Source organism: Oncorhynchus gorbuscha, linkage group LG07 (genome assembly GCF_021184085.1).
Source record: "Oncorhynchus gorbuscha isolate QuinsamMale2020 ecotype Even-year linkage group LG07, OgorEven_v1.0, whole genome shotgun sequence".
NCBI classification, from domain to species: domain Eukaryota; kingdom Metazoa; phylum Chordata; class Actinopteri; order Salmoniformes; family Salmonidae; genus Oncorhynchus; species Oncorhynchus gorbuscha.
Window position 1 is genome coordinate 8339527 of NC_060179.1, and position 25000 is coordinate 8364526.

At 45.7% G+C, this 25000-nt stretch overlaps 1 protein-coding gene across 3 annotated transcripts in view; it reads left to right on the forward strand.

The window, feature by feature from the left end:
• LOC124039461 (netrin-G1-like) overlaps window positions 1-25000 on the forward strand; it is a 325096-nt gene that overhangs the window by 141354 nt on the left and 158742 nt on the right. For all 3 annotated transcript variants that reach the window (XM_046355452.1, XM_046355455.1, XM_046355453.1), the window contains exon 3: window positions 1128-1771. In XM_046355452.1, coding sequence (XP_046211408.1) covers window positions 1128-1771 — 644 coding nt within the window. The remainder of the gene's footprint in view (window positions 1-1127; window positions 1772-25000) is intronic.

Genomic DNA, 25000 nt, shown 5'->3' on the forward strand with positions numbered 1-25000 from the left:
AAGATAGTGGTTTATTCTCCCCTTGTTAGACTGAACTTCACTTTATACTTGCTACTAAACGAGCACATTAGGCACAAGGTATTCCTGACTATTCTCTATCCACCCCTCAGGACTTTACTGCTGTTTATAATGGTGTGAGCAATAGAGCAAAGATCTAGAGATAAGTATTTAATAAACGATACAGTGAATATGATATAAGATACAAATGCTAGACGTCTGACGTTGGTTCTTGCAGTGTGGCTATGAGAAGACGTAAGTCGTAGGTGGAGGTGGACTTAACTGAAGAGATAGGGTGTAAGTCAGAGGTGGACTTAACTGAAGAGATAGGGTGTAATTCGGAGGTGGACTTAACTGAAGAGATACGGTGTAAGTCGGAGGTGGACTTAACTGAAGATATAGGGTGTAAGTTGGAGGTGGACTTAACTGAAGGGATAGGGTGTAAGTTGGAGGTGGACTTAACTGAAGAGATAGGGTGTAAGTCGGAGGTGGACTTAACTGAAGAGATAGGGTGTAAGTCGTAGGTGGACTTAACTGAAGAGATAGGGTGTAAGTTGGAGGTGGAGGGAGACTTAACTGAAGAGATAGGGTGTAAGTCAGAGGTGGACTTAACTGAAGAGATAGGGTGTAAGTCAGAGGTGGACTTAACTGAAGAGATAGGGTGTAAGTCAGAGGTGGACTTAACTGAAGAGATAGGGTGTAAGTCAGAGGTGGACTTAACTGAAGAGATAGGGTGTAAGTCGGAGGTGGACTTAACTGAAGAGATAGGGTGTAAGTCGGAGGTGGACTTAACTGAAGAGATAGGGTGTAAGTTGGAGGTGGAGGGAGACTTCTCTGAAACGTCCCCATAAAAAATGAATCTGTCTCTAGGTGTTTTCTACTGGACTAGTCACTCACTCACTCAGCACCACAGCTAGAACCCTGGACCCCACAAGCACATCAATTACTATTTCACAGTTATCAGTGTCATCGTCGTACTAGGCATCTGTGCTGTATGCTGCAGAGAGTATATCCTTACAAGTATATTTTTTCAACATAGAGGACTCAAGGCTCATAAAAAGAAGCTTTTGGTACCTGCATTATTGTTTACCGTTAAGATTCCTAAATCTCTGCCTATTCTCTTCCTGTAGGAGAATCCTTACATGTGTAACAACGAATGCGACGCCCAAAACGAGGACCTGGCCCACCCTCCGGAGCTCATGTTCGATTTCGAAGGTCGGAACCCCACAACCTTCTGGCAGTCCAGTTCCTGGAAGAAATACCCCAGGGCCCTCCTGGTCAACATCACACTGTCCTGGAAAAAAACCATCGAGCTGACCGACGACATCGTGGTCACCTTCGAGTCCGGACGCCCGGAACAGATGGTTCTGGAGAAGTCTTTGGACTACGGTAAGACCTGGCAACCCTACCAGTTCTACGCCACAGACTGTCTTGACGCCTTCACAATGGAGCACAAGACTGTCCAGGACCTGACCCAGCACACACTTCTAGACATCATCTGTACCGAGGAATATTCCAGGGGCTACGTGTGGAAGAACGCTAAAACCGTCCGCTTCGAGATCAAGGACCGTTTCGCACTGTTCGCCGGGCCACATCTCCACAACATGGCATCCCTCTACGGTCAGTTAGACACTACCAAGAACCTGAGGGATTTCTTCACAATTACAGACCTGAGGGTCCGGCTCCTCCGACCGGCCACCGGGGCCACCATGGTGGACGAGAACAACCTGTCCAGATACTTCTACGCCATCTCTGATATCAAGGTGCAGGGCAGGTAAGGTTCGGACTATGTGCATCTTTACATCACTGGTTTTTTTTCATGTTCATTGTAGAAAAGCGAACACCTGCACATACGATGTTCCCTCTGCACGTTGTTATGGTCTCCACGATGTTCCCTCTGCACGTTGTTATGGTCTCCACGATGTTCCCTTTGCACGTTGTTATGGTCTCCACGATGTTCCCTCTGCACGTTGTTATGGTCTCCACGATGTTCCCTCTGCACGTTGTTATGGTCTCCACGATGTTCCCTCTGCACGTTGTTATGGTCTCCACGATGTTCCCTTTGCACGTTGTTATGGTCTCCACGATGTTCCCTCTGCACGTTGTTATGGTCTCCACGATGTTCCCTCTGCACGTTGTTATGGTCTCCACGATGTTCCCTCTGCACGTTGTTATGGTCTCCACGATGTTCCCTTTGCACGTTGTTATGGTCTCCACGATGTTCCCTTTGCACGTTGTTATGGTCTCCACGATGTTCCCTTTGCACGTTGTTATGGTCTCCACGATGTTCCCTCTGCACGTTGTTATGGTCTCCACGATGTTCCCTTTGCATGTTGTTATGGTCTCCACGATGTTCCCTCTGCACGTTGTTATGGTCTCCACGATGTTCCCTCTGCACGTTGTTATGGTCTCCACGATGTTCCCTCTGCACGTTGTTATGGTCTCCACGATGTTCCCTTTGCACGTTGTTATGGTCTCCACGATGTTCCCTTTGCACGTTATTATGGTCTCCACGATGTTCCCTCTGCACGTTTTTATGGTCTCCACGATGTTCCCTCTGCACGTTGTTATGGTCTCCACGATGTTCCCTCTGCACGTTGTTATGGTCTCCACGATGTTCCCTTTGCACGTTGTTATGGTCTCCACGATGTTCCCTCTGCACGTTGTTATGGTCTCCACGATGTTCCCTCTGCACGTTGTTATGGTCTCCACGATGTTCCCTCTGCACGTTGTTATGGTCTCCACGATGTTCCCTTTGCACGTTGTTATGGTCTCCACGATGTTCCCTCTGCACGTTGTTATGGTCTCCACGATGTTCCCTCTGCACGTTGTTATGGTCTCCACGATGTTCCCTCTGCACGTTGTTATGGTCTCCACGATGTTCCCTCTGCACGTTGTTATGGTCTCCACGATGTTCCCTTTGCACGTTGTTATGGTCTCCACGATGTTCCCTTTGCACATTGTTATGGTCTCCACGATGTTCCCTCTGCACGTTGTTATGGTCTCCACGATGTTCCCTCTGCACGTTGTTATGGTCTCCACGATGTTCCCTTTGCACGTTGTTATGGTCTCCACGATGTTCCCTCTGCACGTTGTTATGGTCTCCACGATGTTCCCTCTGCACGTTGTTATGGTCTCCACGATGTTCCCTCTGCACGTTGTTATGGTCTCCACGATGTTCCCTCTGCACGTTGTTATGGTCTCCACGATGTTCCCTTTGCACGTTGTTATGGTCTCCACGATGTTCCCTTTGCACGTTGTTATGGTCTCCACGATGTTCCCTTTGCACGTTGTTATGGTCTCCACGATGTTCCCTTTGCACGTTGTTATGGTCTCCACGATGTTCCCTCTGCACGTTGTTATGGTCTCCACGATGTTCCCTCTGCACGTTGTTATGGTCTCCACGATGTTCCCTCTGCACGTTGTTATGGTCTCCACGATGTTCCCTCTGCACGTTGTTATGGTCTCCACGATGTTCCCTTTGCACGTTGTTATGGTCTCCACGATGTTCCCTTTGCACGTTGTTATGGTCTCCACGATGTTCCCTCTGCACATTGTTATGGTCTCCACGATGTTCCCTCTGCACGTTGTTATGGTTTCCGCGATGTTCCCTCTGCACGTTGTTATGGTGTTCACGATGTTCCCTTTGCACGTTGTTATGGTCTCCACGATGTTCCCTCTGCACGTTGTTATGGTCTCCACGATGTTCCCTTTGCACGTTGTTATGGTCTCCACGATGTTCCCTCTGCACGTTGTTATGGTCTCCGCGATGTTCCCTCTGCACGTTGTTATGGTCTCCGCGATGTTCCCTCTGCACGTTGTTATGGGGTCCATGATCTTCCCTCTACATATTGTTATGGGGTCCATGATCTTCCCTCTACATATTGTAATGGGGTCCATGATCTTCTCTCTACATATTGTTATGGGGTCCATGATGTTCCCTCTACATATTGTAATGGGGTCCATGATCTTCCCTCTACATATTGTTATGGGGTCCATGATGTTCTCTCTGCATATTGTTATGGGGTCCATGATCTTCCCTCTACATATTGTTATGGGGTCCATGATCTTCCCTCTACATATTGTAATGGGGTCCATGATCTTCCCTCTACATATTGTAATGGGGTCCATGATCTTCCCTCTACATATTGTTATGGGGTCCATGATTTTCCCTCTACATATTGTTATGGGGTCCATGATCTTCCCTCTACATATTGTTATGGGGTCCATGATCTTCCCTCTACATATTGTTATGGGGTCCATGATCTTCCCTCTACATATTGTAATGGGGTCCATGATCTTCCCTCTACATATTGTAATGGGGTCCATGATGTTCTCTCTACATATTGTAATGGGGTCCATGATCTTCCCTCTACATATTGTAATGGGGTCCATGATCTTCCCTCTACATATTGTTATGGGGTCCATGATTTTCCCTCTACATATTGTTATGGGGTCCATGATCTTCTCTCTACATATTGTTATGGGGTCCATGAACTTCCCTCTGCATATTGTTATGGGGTCCATGATGTTCTCTCTGCATATTGTAATGGGGTCCATGATCTTCCCTCTACATATTGTTATGGGGTCCATGATCTTCCCTCTACATATTGTTATGGGGTCCATGATCTTCCCTCCGTATATTGTAATGGGGTCCATGATCTTCCCTCTACATATTGTAATGGGGTCCATGATCTTCCCTCTACATATTGTTATGGGGTCCATGATCTTCCCTCCGTATATTGTAATGGGGTCCATGATCTTCCCTCCGTATATTGTAATGGGGTCCATGATGTTCTCTCTGTATATTGTAATGGGGTCCACGTTTCCGTCAGAGACCATGTAGGTAAGCTCTCACAATGTGCTTTGATGAAGGCAATTTTTGTTGTGTATTTTTCAACAAAATAGATGAATACTTTGCTATTCTAAGTATACATGGTACAAAACAGATGATAGCCCTATGTGTTACATGTTAATTTGGCGTGTTTGGTTTAGTTCTTTCACAATGAGGTTCCAACGTATGGAGCCTTTTTTCTCCCACAGATTTGAATTTGTTTTCAGTCAGAGGTTGACTGGGTTTACATGTGCTTTATAATGTTATTGTGTGTGTCTTTGGTATGTGGCTATAGTTTGTTTTATTATTTAGTGAGTATTGCCAAAATAATACAGTGTGATTCTGGACAGAATAATTGATAGAGCAGGATAGTTCAGGATTCAGTTTGACTGAAATGAAATATACATAGTCACGTCCATAATACATAGTTAATATCTCACCACTGTTACACATGCCAAAAAGATAATGTAATGTAAATTCTGATAGTTTATGTCAGCTACTGTAGGCGCTGACACGCTAGGCTGATAGAAATTAATTTGATTTGTAATATGAATCACCGAAATTGAAAAATAATTGTACTCACGGCAAAACATGGCCTTGCAATCAATCAGCATCACTACAATTCAGCTCTTTAGAATATCTACAGCTGTTTTAGGGAGAATCACATTTAGTTATTTCTGCTCTGGGCCAAGAATATGCCAGTCTAAAGGGTTCTTTTCCTAACCAATTCCTTTGACTACTCTTGATAGTGGAACTGCTTTTCAGAAAATAATGTTTCTACCTTTTGCCCTAGTACTGAACACATTTACTGCCCCAGTACTGAACATATTTACTGCCCCAGTACTGAACACATTTACTGCCCCAGTACTGAACACATTTACTGCCCCAGTACTGAACACGTTTACTGCCCCAGTACTGAACACATTTACTGCCCCAGTACTGAACACATTTACTGCCCCAGTACTGAACACATTTACAGAATCCTGTTTCTACTAACTGCCCCAGTCCTGAACACATTTGCAGAACCCTGTTCTACTAACTGCCCCAGTCCTGAACACATTTACAGAACCCTGTTTCTACTAACTGCCCCAGTACTGAACACATTTACTGCCCCAGTACTGAACACATGTACTGCCCCAGTACTGAACACATTTACAGAACCCTGTTTCTACTAACTGTACCAGTACTGAACACATTTACAGAACCCTGTTTCTACTAACTGCCCCAGTACTGAACACATTTACAGAACCCTGTTTCTACTAACTGCCCCAGTACTGAACACATTTACAGAACCCTGTTTCTACTAACTGCCCCAGTACTGAACACATTTACAGAACCCTGTTTCTACTAACTGCCCCAGTACTGAACACATGTACTGCCCCAGTACTGAACACATTTACAGAACCCTGTTTCTACTAACTGCCCCAGTACTGAACACATTTACAGAACCCTGTTTCTACTAACTGCCCCAGTCCTGAACACACTTACAGAACCCTGTTTCTACTAACTGAAATACTAAAGAGATGTGCCGTACATGTCTGTGTCCCCAATGGTGCCCTATTCCCTTTGTACTGCACTACTTTTGATGAGGGCCCATAGGACGAATAACGTGCCATTTGGGATGAATCCCCCATCCTCCAGTTAGTACTAGTCTACCTTTAATGATCTTTAAGTGTTCTACAGCCATCAGCTTCCTTAATTAGCAAAGATCCTCTCTCAGCTTTCTAGCTAACACACCATTTTACATTGGCGAGCAGCAACTGGCTCAGCTGTTTATTAGCTGATGGAAGGTAGATAAGAGGTAGAAGCATCGGAAACACACCGGGTCACCACATTTGTTCTAATTAGTGTTTAATGTCTCCGGAGAGACATACAACAACATAAACACAACATGATATTACCCTGTTAGCTAGCAGTTACAGAGATACAACAACATAAACACAACATGATATTACCCTGTTAGCTAGCAGTTACAGAGATACAACAACATAAACACAACATGACATTACCCTGTTAGCTAGCAGTTACAGAGATACAACAACATAAACACAACATGATATTACCCTGTTAGCTAGCAGTTACAGAGATACAACAACATAAACACAACATGATATTACCCTGTTAGCTAGCAGTTACAGAGATACAACAACATAAACACAACATGATATTACCCTGTTAGCTAGCAGTTACAGAGATACAACAACATAAACACAACATGATATTACCCTGTTAGCTAGCAGTTACAGAGATACAACAACATAAACACAACATGATATTACCCTGTTAGCTAGCAGTTACAGAGATACAACAACATAAACACAACATGATATTACCCTGTTAGCTAGCAGTTAGAGAGATAGACAATGTTTCCTCTTGTTTGTCTTGATGCAGTTAAAAGAGTCAAAGAGTTGCCGAGGCATTGACTTAAGTGTAACTGTTTTCCGCTGTGATTTCTAATTTAACTTCCCTGAATATGGTTAAAGGGGAAGGTGAAATGAATTGTTAATTGTTCTTGTTTTACTCTTCATGCATGATGGATCACAGAGCAGTATGCAGAGCAGAGGAACTGAAGCCTCAAGGCTTGGTTTTGGATATTGGAGTGGGTGCCTCGTCGCTTATACCTTCAAAGCGTGTGAATGATGGCTCCTATAGTGATTCTCATTGGTCTATTACCGGGAAAGGCAAAATATCCAAAAGCAGTTGATGGTGAATTCAGGAACAGACAGCAGGATGCACTGTTACTCCCTCTAGAGTGGATTAGTGGGACATATAGCCTAGCCGTGTGCTGTAAGGGAGTGTGACATTGAATGCCTTACACAGAAATATAATTTTGTTTTGCGGGAGGACCAGGGACGGTACTGAACAAAATAATCAAAGGGAAATTAACAATGGACAATAGTTGGGGAACAAAGATAAGTTCTGCTGCCTTCTATAAAATGAAGAATGATATTGTAAGAAATGTTTGTACTCTCCTATCGTTCTAAATGTTGACGAGAAGGATACATCCTTGTGGGACTGGTGATTGTGAGTTATCAGACTGGAGTAGTGGTTTATACCAGGCGGCTGGATGATTTGGGGAAGGAGTGAGTGATGTGGGGCTGTGAGGAAATGTCCCCCCCCTCTGTGTTCCAAGGGGTAACAAACACAGAGTTCAGCTTTAATGAGATACTCTGCACAGAAAGGTTTTACACTGCCCTCTGGCGAATCACTGCTTAGCCCTTTCCAAGACAAATAAGCTCCTTAACCCCCCAGAATACAATTCCACAGGACGTATTGGGAGCAATTGGGCAGGGCCAGGGAGGTGGGATCCATCCAGCGTCATTGGACTTCTCCAGCCGCTAGGATAAGACAGGAGAGACTTGAAAGATCCCAGTCTTCTCCAGCCGCTAGGATAAAACAGGAGAGACTTGAAAGATCCCAGTCTTCTCCAGCCGCTAGGATAAGACAGGAGAGACTTGAAAGATCCCAGTCTTCTCCAGCCGCTAGGATAAAACAGGAGAGACTTGAAAGATCCAAGTCTTCTCCAGCCGCTAGGATAAGACAGGAGAGACTTGAAAGATCCCAGTCTTCTCCAGCCGCTAGGATAAGACAGGAGAGACTTGAAAGATCCCAGTCTTCTCTAGCCGCTAGGATAAGACAGGAGAGACTTGAAAGATCCCAGTCTTCTCCAGCACACTGAGGGACAAAGGAATAGAGCCGTAGCAATATTACAAGCTGCCCAAAGTAGGTCAGGGGAAGAAAGCGAACGAGAGGATGAGCCCGAGAGGACAAAGAGGACAAAGTTGGTCAAACTAGACGCCTAGTCAATGCATACTAACAGTAGATGCCTAGTCAATGCATACTAACAGTAGACGCCTAGTCAATCCATACTAACAGTAGACGCCTAGTCAATCCATACTAACAGTAGACGCCTAGTCAATCCATACTAACAGTAGACGCCTAGTCAATCCATACTAACAGTAGACGCCTAGTCAATCCATACTAATAGTAGATGCCTAGTCAATGCATACTAACAGTAGATGCCTAGTCAATGCATACTAACAGTAGATGCCTAGTCAATGCATACTAAAAGTTGTTTTGTGGAAACAGCATTCGTTATTCATGCCTGGTTTTCAATTCTGCCATTGAGGGATGAAAAATATACCATCCAACCTCCAGTTCGAAGTCAAGGCTATCATGCCAGAGAGAAGAAAGAGAGAGAGAGAGAGAGAGGGAGGGAGGGAGGGAGGGAGGGAGGGAGGGAGGGAGAGCAAAGGAAGACAGAGAGCATAACATCTCTCTCTCTCTCTCTCTCTCTCTCTCTCTCTCTCTCTCTCTCTCTCTCTCTCTCTCTCTCTCTCTCTCTCTCTCTCTCTCTCTCTCTCTCTCTCTCTCTCTCTCTCATCTAACACACTAATGGCCCTCGATCCCTCCTCTGAATTATACATGAACACACACCACCATCAGAAGGAACAGTTCCAGGTTGAACCATTTTAGGCTCAATGTAGAACCCTCAAGTGGAAACGGTTCTACTTGGAACTAAAAGGGTTCTACTTGGAACCAACAACTGTTCTTTAAAAGGGTTCTTCTATGGGGACAGCCTATGAATCCTTTTAGTTTCTAGAATTCACTTCTGAGTGTGTGCGTGGCTAGTGCTTACTGGACAGGATAGACGAAGCAGGCTCCCTTAAACAACATTGTTTTCGGAGAAATGGATGTCAAGCATCTAATTCCACAATTCGAGTTTCCCCGCTGTCAGTGAAATGGGGAATTTGGAAGCACCCAACGAACACAACTTTAACCAGCTATTTTGCAACTTTTCTCTAACCAACATCTAAAAAAAAAGTTGGATGAAAAAAATAAATACAAGTTTGTTTCACCAATTTAACATCCAGCCCTTGGGAGTTGCAATTCAATTTCCTACCCAGACATCTGCTGCAAGGCAGTGTGGGAAGGAAGGTAAAGACCTACAGTAGTAGATTCTTCACTATTATGCTGTGGTAGACAGGTAGTCAGTTCAATGGGAGAAATGTATGATAACTTTTTCTGTCTGTCCCAGTATCATTGAATGCATTAAAGAGGCTGTGTGTGTGCGCATGGTCGACTGACTGACTGAGTGTCTGACTGACTGACTGACTGACTGACTGACTGACTGACTGACTGACTGACTGAGTGAGTGAGTGAGTGAGTGAGTGAGTGAGTGAGTGAGTGAGTGAGTGAGTGAGTGAGTGAGTGTCTGACTGACTGAGTGTCTGACTGACTGACTGAGTGTCTGACCGACTGACTGACTGACTGACTGAGTGTCTGACTGACTGACTGAGTGTCTGACTGACTGACTGAGTGTCTGACTGACTGAGTGACTGACTGAGTGTCTGACTGACTGACTGGGTGTGAGTAAGCCAAATGTTTTCCTAACCCTGTCCTGTCTGTTGCACACTGAACTCCTCTATCTCTGAAACAGCACATTGCTGAGCCATTTGCCTCTAAGGGACGAAAGGACAGACCTCGTCGACCTATAAACCGTATATGTTATAGCAGGGCTTGCAGTACCTCGTCCCAAGGCTATTACGCACAGCGCAAATAAGCTTGGCACATCAAGGATTCAAAGTTGTCCTTAGTGACCATACAATTCTATGGGAGTGACCTACTGAGTAAACCATTTGTCATAATTAATTTTTTGCGAATCACACGGCAGAAAGGTGTTGTGGGAGATGATTGGTTGGTAGATTAAGCCGAATAAGCAAATGGCTATTTAATTATATTTCATGTATTTTTATTTACCTCTTCTTCGGGATCGGTGTCTTCGGGATCGGTGTCTTCGGGATCGGTGTCTTCGGGATCGGTGTCTTCGGGATCGGTGTCTTCGGGATCGGTGTCTTCGGGATCGGTGTCTTCGGGATCGGTGTCTTCGGGATCGGTGTCTTCGGGATCGGTGTCTTCGGGATCGGTGTCTTCGGGATCGGTGTCTTCGGGATCGGTGTCTTCGGGATCGGTGTCTTCGGGATCGGTGTCTTCGATCGTGTCTTCGGGATCGGTGTCTTCGGGATCGGTGTCTTCGGGATCGGTGTCTTCGGGATCGGTGTCTTCGGGATCGGGATCGGTGTCTTCGGGATCGGTGTCTTCGGGATCGGTGTCTTCGGGATCGGGATGTCGTCGGGATCGGTGTCTTCGGGATCGGTGTCTTCGGGATCGGTGTCTTCGGGATCGGTGTCTTCGGGATCGGTGTCTTCGGGATCGGTGTCTTCGGGATCGGTGTCTTCGGGATCGGTGTCTTCGGGATCGGTGTCTTCGGGATCGGTGTCGTCGGGATCGGTGTCTTCGGGATCGGTGTCTTCGGGATCGGTGTCTTCGGGATCGGTGTCTTCGGGATCGGTGTCTTCGGGATCGGTGTCTTCGGGATCGGTGTCTTCGGGATCGGTGTCTTCGGGATCGGTGTCTTCGGGATCGGTGTCGGGATCGGTGTCTTCGGGATCGGTGTCTTCGGGATCGGTGTCTTCGGGATCGGTGTCTTCGGGATCGGTGTCTTCGGGATCGGTGTCTTCGGGATCGGTGTCTTCGGGATCGGTGTCTTCGGGACTGGTGTTTTGCTTCTTTAATCAGAACAACAGTTTTCAGATGTGCTAACATAATTGCAAAAGGTTTTTCTAATGATCAATTAGCCTTTTAAAATTATGAACTTGGATTAGCTAACACAACGTGCCATTATAACACAGGAGTGATGGTCGCCGATAATGGGCCTCTGTAGATTTTCCGTTAAAAATGAGCCGTTTCCAGCTACAATGGTCATTTACAACATTAACAATGTCCACACTGTATTTCTGATCAATTTTATGTTATTTTAATGGACAAAAAAATGGCTTTTCTTTGAAAAACAAAGACATTTCTAAGTGACCCCAAACTTTTAATCTAGTGTATATCCTAATTAGCCCAATCCATTTAGCTGGAGGACTATTTCATGACAAATGAACATAGAAACATGAAAACATATAAACGTATTTTATTATACTGTTATTACTTTGTTATTTCCATACCACTATTATAGTAATAGGCCTGTAGTTTGAATACAGCTGTTGGACCCGTGGATGAGCAGTTCAGTTAGCTCTATTTTATCTCCCAAGAGGAGGCAGCCCAGCTATTCTACCTTTCCAGAGGAAGCAGCCCAGCTATTCTACTTCTCCAGAGGAAGCAGCCCAGCTATTCCACCTCTCCAGAGGAAGCAGCCCAGCTATTCTACCTCTCCAGAGGAAGCAGCCCAGCTATTCCACCTCTCCAGAGGAAGCAGCCCAGCTACTCCACCTCTCCAGAGGAAGCAGCCCAGCTATTCCACCTCTCCAGAGGAAGCAGCCCAGCTATTCCACCTCTCCAGAGGAAGCAGTCCAGCCAGGATTTTAGAAGTCAATCCGTTTTTTTCCCTCCTCTCCTCCTCTGCTTGAGTTGCTCCTAGGGCTGCCCATGGTGGACAGTTTCTCTGTCTGTTTCTCTGTCTCTCTCTCTCCTCAGTTTCTCTGTCTCTCTCTCTCTCACTCCTCAGTTTCTCTGTCTCTCTCTCTCTCCTTAGTTTGTCTGTCTCCCTCTCTCTCTCTCTCTCTCTCTCTCTCTCTCTCTCTCTCTCTCTCTCTCCTCAGTTTCTCTCTCTCTCTCTCTCTCTCTCTCTCTCTCTCTCTCTCCTCAGTTTCTCTGTCTCTCTCTCACTCTCACTCCTCAGTTTCTGCTGTCTCTCTCTCTCCTTAGTTTCTCTCTCTCTCTCTCTCTCTCTCTCTCTCTCTCTCTCTCTCTCTCTCTCTCTCTCTCTCTCTCTCTCTCTCTCTCTCTCTCTCTCTCTCCTCAGTTTCTCTGTCTCTCTGTCTCTCTCTCCTCAGTTTCTCTCTCTCTCCCCCCCTCTCTCTCTCTCTCTCCTCAGTTTCTCTGTCTCTCTCTTTTTCTCTTTCTCCTCAGTCTCTCTCTCTCTACACCTTCACCTTGTGCTGCAGTCTGCGTTTCAGCTTTTTAGCATCAGCAGTTTTTATTAGTCGTTGTATTCTGAACATAACTAGCCTACAGAATGTGTTATCAGTGACCCATTACCTCATACAGCAATCAATAGTCCATCTGGGGGTACACTTACATGGGTTACACTATAATCATGGCGGTGATTTGATTTATGGATGATGGGTTATGTTTACCAAAAAATGGACTAAGTTGGTGTGTGTGTGTGTGTGTGTGTGTGTGTGTGTGTGTGTGTGTGTGTGTGTGTGTGTGTGTGTGTGTGTGTGTGTGTGTGTGTGTGTGTGTGTGTGTGTGTGTGTGTGTGTGTGTGTGTGTGTGTGTGTGTGTGTGTGTGTGTGTGTGTGTGTGTGTGTGTGTGTGTGTGCCCTAGTGTGGTGTATTGGCGGTGTATTGGTGTATCTTGTTATATCATAGATGTCCTCTATTTAGTGCTGACAATTAGTGGGCAATGCATATCCTGTCTGTGTCTGAGGTGACTCATCAAGGAGGGTTGTGGGTAAGGCCTGGGGATGATGCGTAATCACACACTCAATTGGTTCTGTCACCTCATTTATCATCCCGTCATGTCCTTATCCACAAACACTACTTCCATATGTCAGCTTGGTGTAGGAAACAATGTTATATGTACAAATGTACACATAACCTAGAGGCTGTGCAAGCTGTTGCTGTAACGCAATCCCTCTTCATGGGAGGAAGATAAATTAAAGGGACTGTGAGAGGAAAGGAGGAAGGGGACTGTGAGAGGAGAGGAAGAGAGGGATGGTGAGAGGAGAGGAAGAGAGGGATGGTGAGAGGAAAGGAGGAAAGGGACTGTGAGAGGAGAGGAAGAGAGGGATGGTGAGAGGAGAGGAAGAGAGGGATGGTGAGAGGAAAGGAGGAAGGGGACTGTGAGAGGAGAGGAAGAGAGGGATGGTGAGAGGAGAGGAAGAGAGGGATGGTGAGAGGAGAGGAAGAGAGGGATAGTGAGAGGAAAGGAGGAAGGGGACTGTGAGAGGAGAGGAAGAGAGGGATGGTGAGAGGAGAGGAAGAGAGGGACGAGAGGAGAGGAAGAGAGGGATGGTGAGAGGAGAGGAAGAGAGGGATGGTGAGAAGAGAGGAAGAGAGGGATGGTGAGAGGAGAGGAAGGGAGGGACTGTGAGAGGAGAGGAAGAGAGGGATGGTGAGAGGAGAGGAAGAGAGGGATGGTGAGAGGAGAGGACGAGAGGGATGGTGAGAGGAGAGGAAGAGAGGGATGGTGAGAGGAGAGGAAGAGAGGGATGGTGAGAGGAGAGGAAGAGAGGGATGATGAGAGGAGAGGAGGAGAGGGATGGTGAGAAGAGAGGAAGAGAGGGATGGTGAGAGGAGAGGAAGGGAGGGACTGTGAGAGGAAAGGAAGAGAGGGATGGTGAGAGGAGAGGAAGAGAGGGATGGTGAGAGGAGAGGACGAGAGGGATGGTGAGAGGAGAGGAAGAGAGGGATGGTGAGAAGAGAGGAAGAGAGGGATGGTGAGAGGAGAGGAAGGGAGGGACTGTGAGAGGAGAGGAAGAGAGGGATGGTGAGAGGAGAGGAAGAGAGGGATGGTGAGAGGAGAGGACGAGAGGGATGGTGAGAAGAGAGGAAGAGAGGAATAGTGAGAGGAGAGGAAGGGAGGGACTGTGAGAGGAGAGGAAGAGAGGGATGGTGAGAGGAAAGGAGGAAAGGGACTGTGAGAGGAGAGGAAGAGAGGGATGGTGAGAGGAGAGGAAGAGAGGGATGGTGAGAGGAAAGGAGGAAAGGGACTGTGAGAGGAGAGGAAGAGAGTGATGGTGAGAGGAGAGGAAGAGAGGGATGGTGAGAGGAGAGGAAGAGAGGGATGGTGAGAAGAGAGGAAGAGAGGGATGGTGAGAGGAGAGGAAGGGAGGGACTGTGAGAGGGAAGAGAGAGAGGGATGGGAGAGGAGGAAGGAGGGACAGGGATGGACTGGGAGAGGAAAGGAAGGGAGGGACACACACACACACACGCACACACACACACACACACACACACACACACACACACACACACACACACACACACACACACACACACACACACACACACACACACACACACACACACACACACACACACACACACACACACACACACACACACACACACACACACACACACACACACACACACACACACACACACACACACACACGCATGCATGGCTCGACAGCAAAATGCTCCTGCTCACTTCAAAGAGTATATTTAAAAGATTTTTAGGGGAAAAGAGGTGTGAATTGGTGTAGAAATAGGGGTGAAACATTTATATATTTTATACATTTATATATCTATATTATATATATATGTATATATATATATTTTATATATACATTTATATATCTATATTATATATATATATATTTATTTATCTATATTTTATATATACATTTATATATCTATATTATATATATACATTTATATATCTATATTTTATACATTTATATATCCATATTATATATATACATGTATATATCTATATTATATATATACATATATACATATACATATTATATATCCATATTATATATATATACATTTATATATCTACATTATATATATATACATATTTTATATATACATTTATATATCTACTTTATATATATACATATATTTATGTATCTATATTTTATATATATATTTATATATCTATATTATACATATATACATTTATATATCTATATTATATATATTTATATATCTATATTATATATATATATATATTTTATATATACATTTATATATCTATATTATATATATATATATATATTTATGTATCTATATTATATATATATACATTTATATATCTATATTTTATATATACATTTATATATCTATATTTTATATATCTATATTGTATATATACATTTATATATCTATATTTTATACATACATTTATATATCTATATTATATACATTTATATATCTATATTTTATATATCTATATTATCTATCTATATTTATATATCTATATTTTATATATACATTTATATATCTATATTTATATATCTATATTTTATATATACATTTATATATCTATATTATATACATTTATATATCTATATTATATATCTATATTTATATATCTATATCTTATATATACATTTATATATCTATATTTTATATATACATTTATATATCTATATTTTATATATCTATATTATATATCTATATTTATATATCTATATTTTATATATACATTTATATATCTATATTATATATCTATATTTATATATCTATATTTTATATATCTATATTATATATCTATATTTATATATCTATATCTTATATATACATTTATATATGTATATTTTTTTACACTCATTTGATTTAGCAGACACTCTTATCCAGAGCGACTTACAGTAGTGAGTGCATTTGATTTAGCAGACACTCTTACCCAGAGCGACTTACAGTAGTGAGTGCATTTGATTTAGCAGACACTCTTACCCAGAGCGACTTACAGTAGTGAGTGCATTTGATTTAGCAGACACTCTTACCCAGAGCGACTTACAGTAGTGAGTGCATTTGATTTTATTTGCTTCCTACCTCTCTCTGGGGTCGGCCTTCTGCTGCCTAGATTAATATCATACACTTTGATTGATAGTGCTCAACCTTTCCTCTCTCTCTGTCTCTCTCTTTGCACCCTCTTTACAATATCTCTCTCTCATCTTTACCTCTCTCTCTCTCTGAGTTTCCATCTCATTTTGTGGGCAGTGTGCACATAGCATGTCTTCTCTTGAGAGCCAGGTCTGCCTACGGCGGCCTTTATCAATTGCAAGGCTATGAGAAAGGCTGCCGTAGGCAGACCTGGCTCTCAAGAGAAGACAGGATATGTGCACACTGCCCTCGTCAGTTCAATTCAATTCAACTCTCTCTACCTCTTTCTTTCTCTCTCTCACTCAACCAGTCAGTTTGTCAGGCCTGTGAGCCACAAATCTCAGCTGCCACATCCACCTCTTCTTTCTCCTCCAACCACGTCATCCCCCTCCAACCACGTCATCCTCCTCCCTCCACTTCGTCTTTCTCCTCCAACCACGTCATCCTCCTCCCTCCACCTCTTCCACCTCCTCCCTCCACCTCATCCTCCTCCCTCCACCTCGTCCTCCTCCTTCCACCTCGTCCTCCTCCTTCCACCTCTTCCTCCTCCCTCCACCTCTTCCTCCTCCTCCCTCTACCTCGTCTTCCTCCTCCAACCACCTCATCCTCCTCCCTCCATCTCTTCCTCATCCTCCGTCCACCTCGTCCTCCTCCTCCCTCCACCTCATCCTCCTCCCTCCACCTCTTCCTCCTCCTTCCACCTCTTCCTCCTCCTCCCTCCACCTCTTCCTCCTCACTCCACCTCTTCCTCCTCTTCCTTCCACCTCGTCCTCCTCCCTCCACCTTGTTGTGTATTTGGCTATGCTAGATTAATTGATATGACATGCTATTCTATCAAATAATTTCTCCCTAATTAATATCACCTGATTGAGCTAATCATGTAAATGTAATTAACGAGAGAGTCGGGCACCACAAAATAATATTTATAGAGCTGTTATCTTCCGAATAAACTCTTAAAGACCTAGTAATATTTTACATCAATAGCAGTCAATATTAATCGTCACCTTCAGTCTCATCTGAAAATTGTAAATTATTTTATCTTCCTGGCTAACGAAGTTGAATTAGCAATACAAAATTGGGTTTAATTATTTACTAAATACCTTACTAATCACACAGAATTACACATACACACAATTAATCATAACTTGATTACAAATTACGTCATGAAGGAAAACATCCTTAGCGGGCGGAACAGATATGACAGCTTGTTACACAAAATAATAGGGGCTGTGTTTAGTGAAGGAGCAGGAAGACTGAGGAACAAAGGGAAAAAGCTGTGCTATTGTAAATACAGTATCTTATGCATTCTAAATTACCACCCATTTGGAAAAGGAAAATGCAATAAATATTTACTCTGAGCTGTGCCTCGGTAGGTTGGTGGTAGATGGAAGGCCGTGTTGCCCAACCGAGTCCTTTGAAGAATGTCTCTGGTGGTCAATTGGATACGTTGTCCTCCCTCCACGTCGCACTCCTCCCTCCACGTCATCACCTTCCTCCCTCCACGTCACCCTCCTCCCTCCACGTCGCCCTCATCCCTCCACGTCGCCCTCCTCCCTCCACGTCGCCCTTCTCCCTCCATGTCACCGTCCTCCCTCCACGTGGCCCACGTCGCCCTCCTCCCTCCACGTCACCCTCCTCCTTCCACGTCACCCTCCTCCCTCCACGTCACCCTCCTCCCTCCACGTCGCCCTCCTCCCTCCACGTCGCCCTCGTCCCTCCACGTCATCGCCCTCGTCCCTCCACGTCATCACCCTCGTCCCTCCACGTCATCACCCTCCTCCCTCCATGTCGCCCTCCTCCCTCCATGTCGCCCTCCTCCCTCCACGTCGTCGCCCTCGTCCCTCCACGTCGTCGCCCTCGTCCCTCCACGTCATCACCCTCCTCCCTCCACACCACCCTCGTCCCTCCACGTCATCACCCTCCTCCCTCCACGTCGTCGCCCTCGTCCCTCCACGTCATCGCCCTCGTCCCTCCACGTCATCACCCTCCTCCCTCCATGTCGCCCTCCTCCCTCCACACCACCCTCGTCCCTCCACACCACCCTCATCCCTCCACGTCATCGCCCTCATCCCTCCACGTCATCGCCCTCGTCCCTCCACGTCATCGCCCTCGTCCCTCCACGTCATCGCCCTCGTCCCTCCACGTCATCGCCCTCGTCCCTCCACGTCATCGCCCTCGTCCCTCCACGTCATCGCCCTCGTCCCTCCACGTCATCGCCCTCGTCCCTCCACGTCATCGCCCTCGTCCCTCCACGTCATTGCCCTCGTCCCTCCACGTCATCGCCCTCGTCCCTCCACGTCATCGCCCTCGTCCCTCCACGTCATCGCCCTCGTCCCTCCACGTCATCGCCCTCGTCCCTCCACGTCATCACCCTCGTCCCTCCACGTCATCGCCCTCGTCCCTCCACGTCGTCGCCCTCGTCCCTCCAATGAGCACATGCAGAGTGTGAGGTGAATGAGATGTAAACAGCTTCTGACCCTCTTTAATATCTCTGTCTTGTCGATTTGCCCGATAGCCCTGGCTAGCAGAGGAAAAGTCGTACAATAAGCCTATGATGGAACCAATAGACAAGCAGCATCACTCTCTGTGATGGAGTCTGACAGATGGTTGCTCAGCCTTGTTACTTCCTGTCTGTCCTGTCTTCAAAGAAGGGGTTTATTATGAGGCCTCAACAAGTAGCAAACAGCTCCAACACCTCTTCTCTAACAATACATTCTGTCTGAGTGGTTGTCATACACTCACCGGACAGTTTATAAGGTACACCCATCTGGTACCTGGTCAGACTCCCCCCTTGCCTCCAGATCAGCCTGAATTATTTGGGGAATTTAACAAGACAAGAATTTAACATCTGCTGATGCACCATGCAGTTGCTGCAGACGGTGGTACATTCATGCAGACGGTGGTACATTAGACCGTTCCGTCTAATCCCAAAGATGTTCTATTGGGTGGAGGTCTGGGGACTGCGCAGGCCACTCATGTAAACTGAACTGGCTGTCATTTTCCAGGTGATGTTTGTCCACTCCTCAACCACTCCTGTTGGTGATCATGTGCCCACTGGAGACTCTTCTTCTTTGGTTTAGCTGACAGGGGTGGAACCCGGTGTGGTCGTCTGCTGCATTAGCCAATCTGTGACAAGGCCCGGCGAGTTGTGTGTTCAGAGATGCCGTTCTGCCCCTTTATTTGTCTGTTTTTAGCCCGCCTGTTAGCTTGACATTCTTCTTCGACCTCTCTCATCAACATGCTGTTTTTACCCACAGTATATCCTCCATCCTTCTATCCTATCTCTCTCTCTCTCTCTCTCTCTCTCTCTCTCTCTCTCTCTCTCTCTCTCTCTCTCTCTCTCTCTCTCTCTCTCTCTCTCTCTCTCTCTCATTGTCTTTCTCTCACTATCTCTCTCTCATTATCTCTCTCAGTATCTCTCATTATCTCTCATTATCTCTCATTATCTCTCATTATCTCTCATTATCTCTCTCTCTCTCTCTCTCTCTCTCTCTCTCTCTCTCTCTCTCTCTCTCTCTCTCTCTCTCTCTCTCTCCCCACACAACTACGGACTAGAAGAGCTTCCACCATTTTACTAATAACAACACACCACAGTACCCCAGTCACCATTATTATCTCCCATAGACGTTGCTTTTCAAAATCCAGATCTGCTTACGTACTAGATTTCAATAGCATAGCTGCCATCCACATCTCCAGCTCTCTAGTCAATCACTTATTGTTGGCGTCGTTGGGGCGCCGCCTGGCGTCTGTCTGTCTGTGTACTGGCTGTGGGCGTCGTTGGGGCGCCGCCTGGCGTCTGTCTGTCTGTGTACTGGCTGTGGGTGTCGTTGGGGCGCCGCCTGGCGTCTGTCTGTCTGTGTACTGGCTGTGGGTGTCGTTGGGGCGCCACCTGGCAACTGTCTGGCTGTGTACTGGCTGTGGGAGTTGTTGGGGCGCCGCCTGGCGTCTGTCTGTGTACTGGCTGTGGGTGTTGTTGGGGTGCCGCCTGTCATCTGTCTGTCTGTGTACCCCAAGGCATATTAGAGCCTATTCATGTGCCTATATATTAGAGCCTATTCATATGCCTATATATTAGAGCCTATTCATATGCCTATATATTAGAGCCTATTCATATGCCTATATATTAGAGCCTATTCATGTGCCTATATATTAGATCCGCGTTAGCATTCAGCAGGCAACATTTTCACAAAAACCAGCAAAGCATTCAAATAAAATCATTTACCTTTGAAGAACTTTGGATGTTTTCAATGAGGAGACTCTCAGATAGCAAATGTTCAGTTTTTCCTGAAAGATTATTTGTTTAGGACAAATCGCTCCGTTTTCTGCGTCACGTTTAGCTACGAAAAAAACCTGTATCCAAGATTGTGTAAATCTATCCGCAAGCTCATTAGCATAACGCAACGTTAACTATTCATGAAAATCGCAAATGAAATGAAATCAATATGCTAGCTCTCAAGCTTAGCCTTTTGTTAACAACACTGTCATCTCAGATTTTCAAAAATATGCTTCTCAACCATAGCAAAACAAGCATTTGTGTAACAGTATTGATAGCTATTGCAGGCTAGCGTAGCATTTAGCGTTAGCATTCAGCAGGCAACATTTTCACAAAAACCAGAAAAGCATTCAAATAAAATAATTTACCTTTGAAGAACTTTGGATGTTTTCAATGAGGAGACTCTCAGTTAGATAGCAAATGTTCAGTTTTTCCTGAAAGATTATTTGTGCAGGAGAAATCGCTCCGTTTTCCGCGTCATGTTTGGCTACCAAAAAAAATGAAATTTCAGTCATCATAACGCCAAACTTTTTTCCAAATTATCTCCATAATATCATCTGAAACATGGTAAACGTTGTTTAGAATCAATCCTCAAGGTGTTTTTCACATATCTCTTCATGATATATCACTCGTGGAAGTCTCCTCTCTCCTCTCAAATCACTGGATGACTGCGTGCAGCTTGTAGATTAGGCAGCAATTTGACTAAAGGACACCGGGCGGACACCTGGTAAATGTAGTCTCTTATGGCCAATCTTCCAATGATATGCCTACAAATACGTCACAATGCTGCAGACACCCTGGAGAAACGATAGAAAGGGCAGGCCCATTCCTGCCGCATTCACAGCCATATAAGGAGACATTGGCAAACAGAGCCTCAAAAATCCAGCTCATTTCCTGTTTGAAGTTTCATCTTGGTTTCGCCTGTAGCATCAGTTCTGGGGCACTCAAAGATAATATCTTTGCAGTTTTGGAAACGTCAGAGTGTTTTCTTTCCAAAGCTGTCAATTATATGCGTAGTCGAGCATCTTTTTGTGACAAAATATTGTGTTCAAAATGGGCACGTTTTTTTTATCCAATAATGAAATTAGCGCCCCCATAGGTTGAAGAGGTTAAACATCCCCAACCGCCACTGATTGTAATCTGTTACTCACCATCCCTAAATATAAATAATGGCACTGGACTCATCAGCCTAGTTTGACTGCTAAGTGAACAAGGCTGCAGCCCATGGCATGGCACATAGCTAGAAAACATACAGTAGGCCAAACTCATATTCTGTTCTTCTGAAATACATTTTCCACATGTTTCTTCAGATCTGCCTATAATAAATCATGTATTTATTGTGATGATGTTTATTACTTTGATTTATTAAGACTTTATTTAAATGTAGATGTTCCAAAAGTGTGCAACAGCAGCTTGTATGTATCAGTTAGTATGTGCGGAGGCCTGGAGATACTAAATGTGTGGGATTTAATTAACAGTCAATTACGGTGAGACCGGCAGGCTTATTCATGGCAATAACTGTCTGACAAAATGTCATGACAGCCACAGTCCTAGCTGTGAGCATCGATGGGCCCTGCCCGGCATCTGTCTGTGTCCTGACTGTGGGCGTCATTGGGCCCTGCCCGGCATCTGTCTGTGTCCTGACTGTGGGCATCATTGGGCCCTGCCCGGCATCTGTCTGTGTCCTGTCTGTAGGCATCATTGGGCCCTGCGTCTCTGTCTGTGTCCTGTCTGTGGGCGTCATTGGGCCCTGCCCTGCGTCTCTGTCTGTGTCCTGTCTGTGGGCATCATTGGGCCCTGCGTCTCTGTCTGTGTCCTGTCTGTGGGCGTCATTGGGCCCTGCCCTGCGTCTCTGTCTGTGTCCTGTCTGTGGGCATCATTGGGCCCTGCCCTGCGTCTCTGTCTGTGTCCTGACTGTAGGCATCATTGGGCCCTGCCCTGCGTCTCTGTCTGTGTCCTGACTGTAGGCATCATTGGGCCCTGCGTCTCTGTCTGTGTCCTGACTGTAGACGTCATTGGGCCCTGCGTCTCTGTCTGTGTCCTGACTGTAGGCATCATTGGGCCCTGCGTCTCTGTCTGTGTCCTGACTGTAGGCATCATTGGGCCCTGTGTCTCTGTCTGTGTCCTGTCTGTGGGCGTCATTGGGCCCTGCCCTGCGTCTCTGTCTGTGTCCTGTCTGTGGGCATCATTGGGCCCTGTGTCTCTGTCTGTGTCCTGTCTGTGGGCATCATTGGGCCCTGTGTCTCTGTCTGTGTCCTGACTGTAGGCATCATTGGGCCCTGCGTCTCTGTCTGTGTCCTGACTGTAGGCATCATTGGGCCCTGTGTCTCTGTCTGTGTCCTGTCTGTGGGCATCATTGGGCCCTGCGTCTCTGTCTGTGTCCTGACTGTAGGCATCATTGGGCCCTGCGTCTCTGTCTGTGTCCTGACTGTAGGCATCATTGGGCCCTGCGTCTCTGTCTGTGTCCTGACTGTGGGTGTCATTGGGCCCTGCGTCTCTGTCTGTGTCCTGACTGTAGGCATCATTGGGCCCTGCGTCTCTGTCTGTGTCCTGTCTGTAGGCGTCATTGGGCCCTGCGTCTCTGTCCTGGCTGATGCTGCTATCAGGCCCTGAAAGGGGGTAGGTATACTCCTGTGTGTCGGGGCAGATACGTGTCACATGTTGACATGTTTCCTGCCAATCATTCCTCAGTTCACATGGTTACTTATCTCTCATTGTCATTTTTTTAAATGTTCTTTCATTCTTTCCATGTTTGGTAAATAATTGATTAGAGATTGCAGGGAGAAAATACAGAAACTCTCCCCAATTTGAGCTGGGATACATGAACATCAACATAAATGTCAACATATATATCAACATGAACATCCCCATTAGTTCCTGCCAAGGCAGCAGCTACTCTTCCTGGGGTTTATTATGGATCCCCATTAGTTCCTGCCAAGGCAGCAGCTACTCTTCCTGGGGGTTTATTATGGATCCCCATTAGTTCCTGCCAAGGCAGCAGCTACTCTTCCTGGGGGTTTATTATGGATCCCCATTAGTTCCTGCCAAGGCAGCAGCTACTCTTCCTGGGGGTTTATTATGGATCCCCATTAGTTCCTGCCAAGGCAGCAGCTACTCTTCCTGGGGTTTATTATGGATCCCCATTAGTTCCTGCCAAGGCAGCAGCTATTCTTCCTGGGGTTTATTATGGATCCCCATTAGTTCCTGCCAAGGCAGCAGCTATTCTTCCTGGGGTTTATTATGGATCCCCATTAGTTCCTGCCAAGGCAGCAGCTACTCTTCCTGGGGTTTATTATGGATCCCCATTAGTTCCTGCCAAGGCAGCAGCTACTATTCCTGGGGTTTATTATGGATCCCCATTAGTTCCTGCCAAGGCAGCAGCTACTCTTCCTGGGGTTTATTATGGATCCCCATTAGTTCCTGCCAAGGCAGCAGCTACTCTTCCTGGGGATTTATTATGGATCCCCATTAGTTCCTGCCAAGGCAGCAGCTATTCTTCCTGGGGTTTATTATGGATCCCCATTAGTTCCTGCCAAGGCAGCAGCTATTCTTCCTGGGGTTTATTATGGATCCCCATTAGTTCCTGCCAAGGCAGCAGCTACTCTTCCTGGGGTTTATTATGGATCCCCATTAGTTCCTGCCAAGGCAGCAGCTACTCTTCCTGGGGTTTATTATGGATACCCATTAGTTCCTGCCAAGGCAGCAGCTATTCTTCCTGGGGTTTATTATGGATCCCCATTAGTTCCTGCCAAGGCAGCAGCTATTCTTCCTGGGGTTTATTATGGATCCCCATTAGTTCCTGCCAAGGCAGCAGCTACTCTTCCTGGGGTTTATTATGGATACCCATTAGTTCCTGCCAAGGCAGCAGCTACTCTTCCTGGGGTTTATTATGGATCCCCATTAGTTCCTGCCAAGGCAGCAGCTACTCTTCCTGGGGTTTATTATGGATCCCCATTAGTTCCTGCCAAGGCAGCAGCTACTCTTCCTGGGGATTTATTATGGATCCCCATTAGTTCCTGCCAAGGCAGCAGCTATTCTTCCTGGGGTTTATTATGGATCCCCATTAGTTCCTGCCAAGGCAGCAGCTATTCTTCCTGGGGTTTATTATGGATCCCCATTAGTTCCTGCCAAGGCAGCAGCTACTCTTCCTGGGGTTTATTATGGATCCCCATTAGTTCCTGCCAAGGCAGCAGCTACTCTTCCTGGGGTTTATTATGGATCCCCATTAGTTCCTGCCAAGGCAGCAGCTACTCTTCCTGGGGTTTATTATGGATACCCATTAGTTCCTGCCAAGGCAGCAGCTACTCTTCCTGGGGTTTATTATGGAT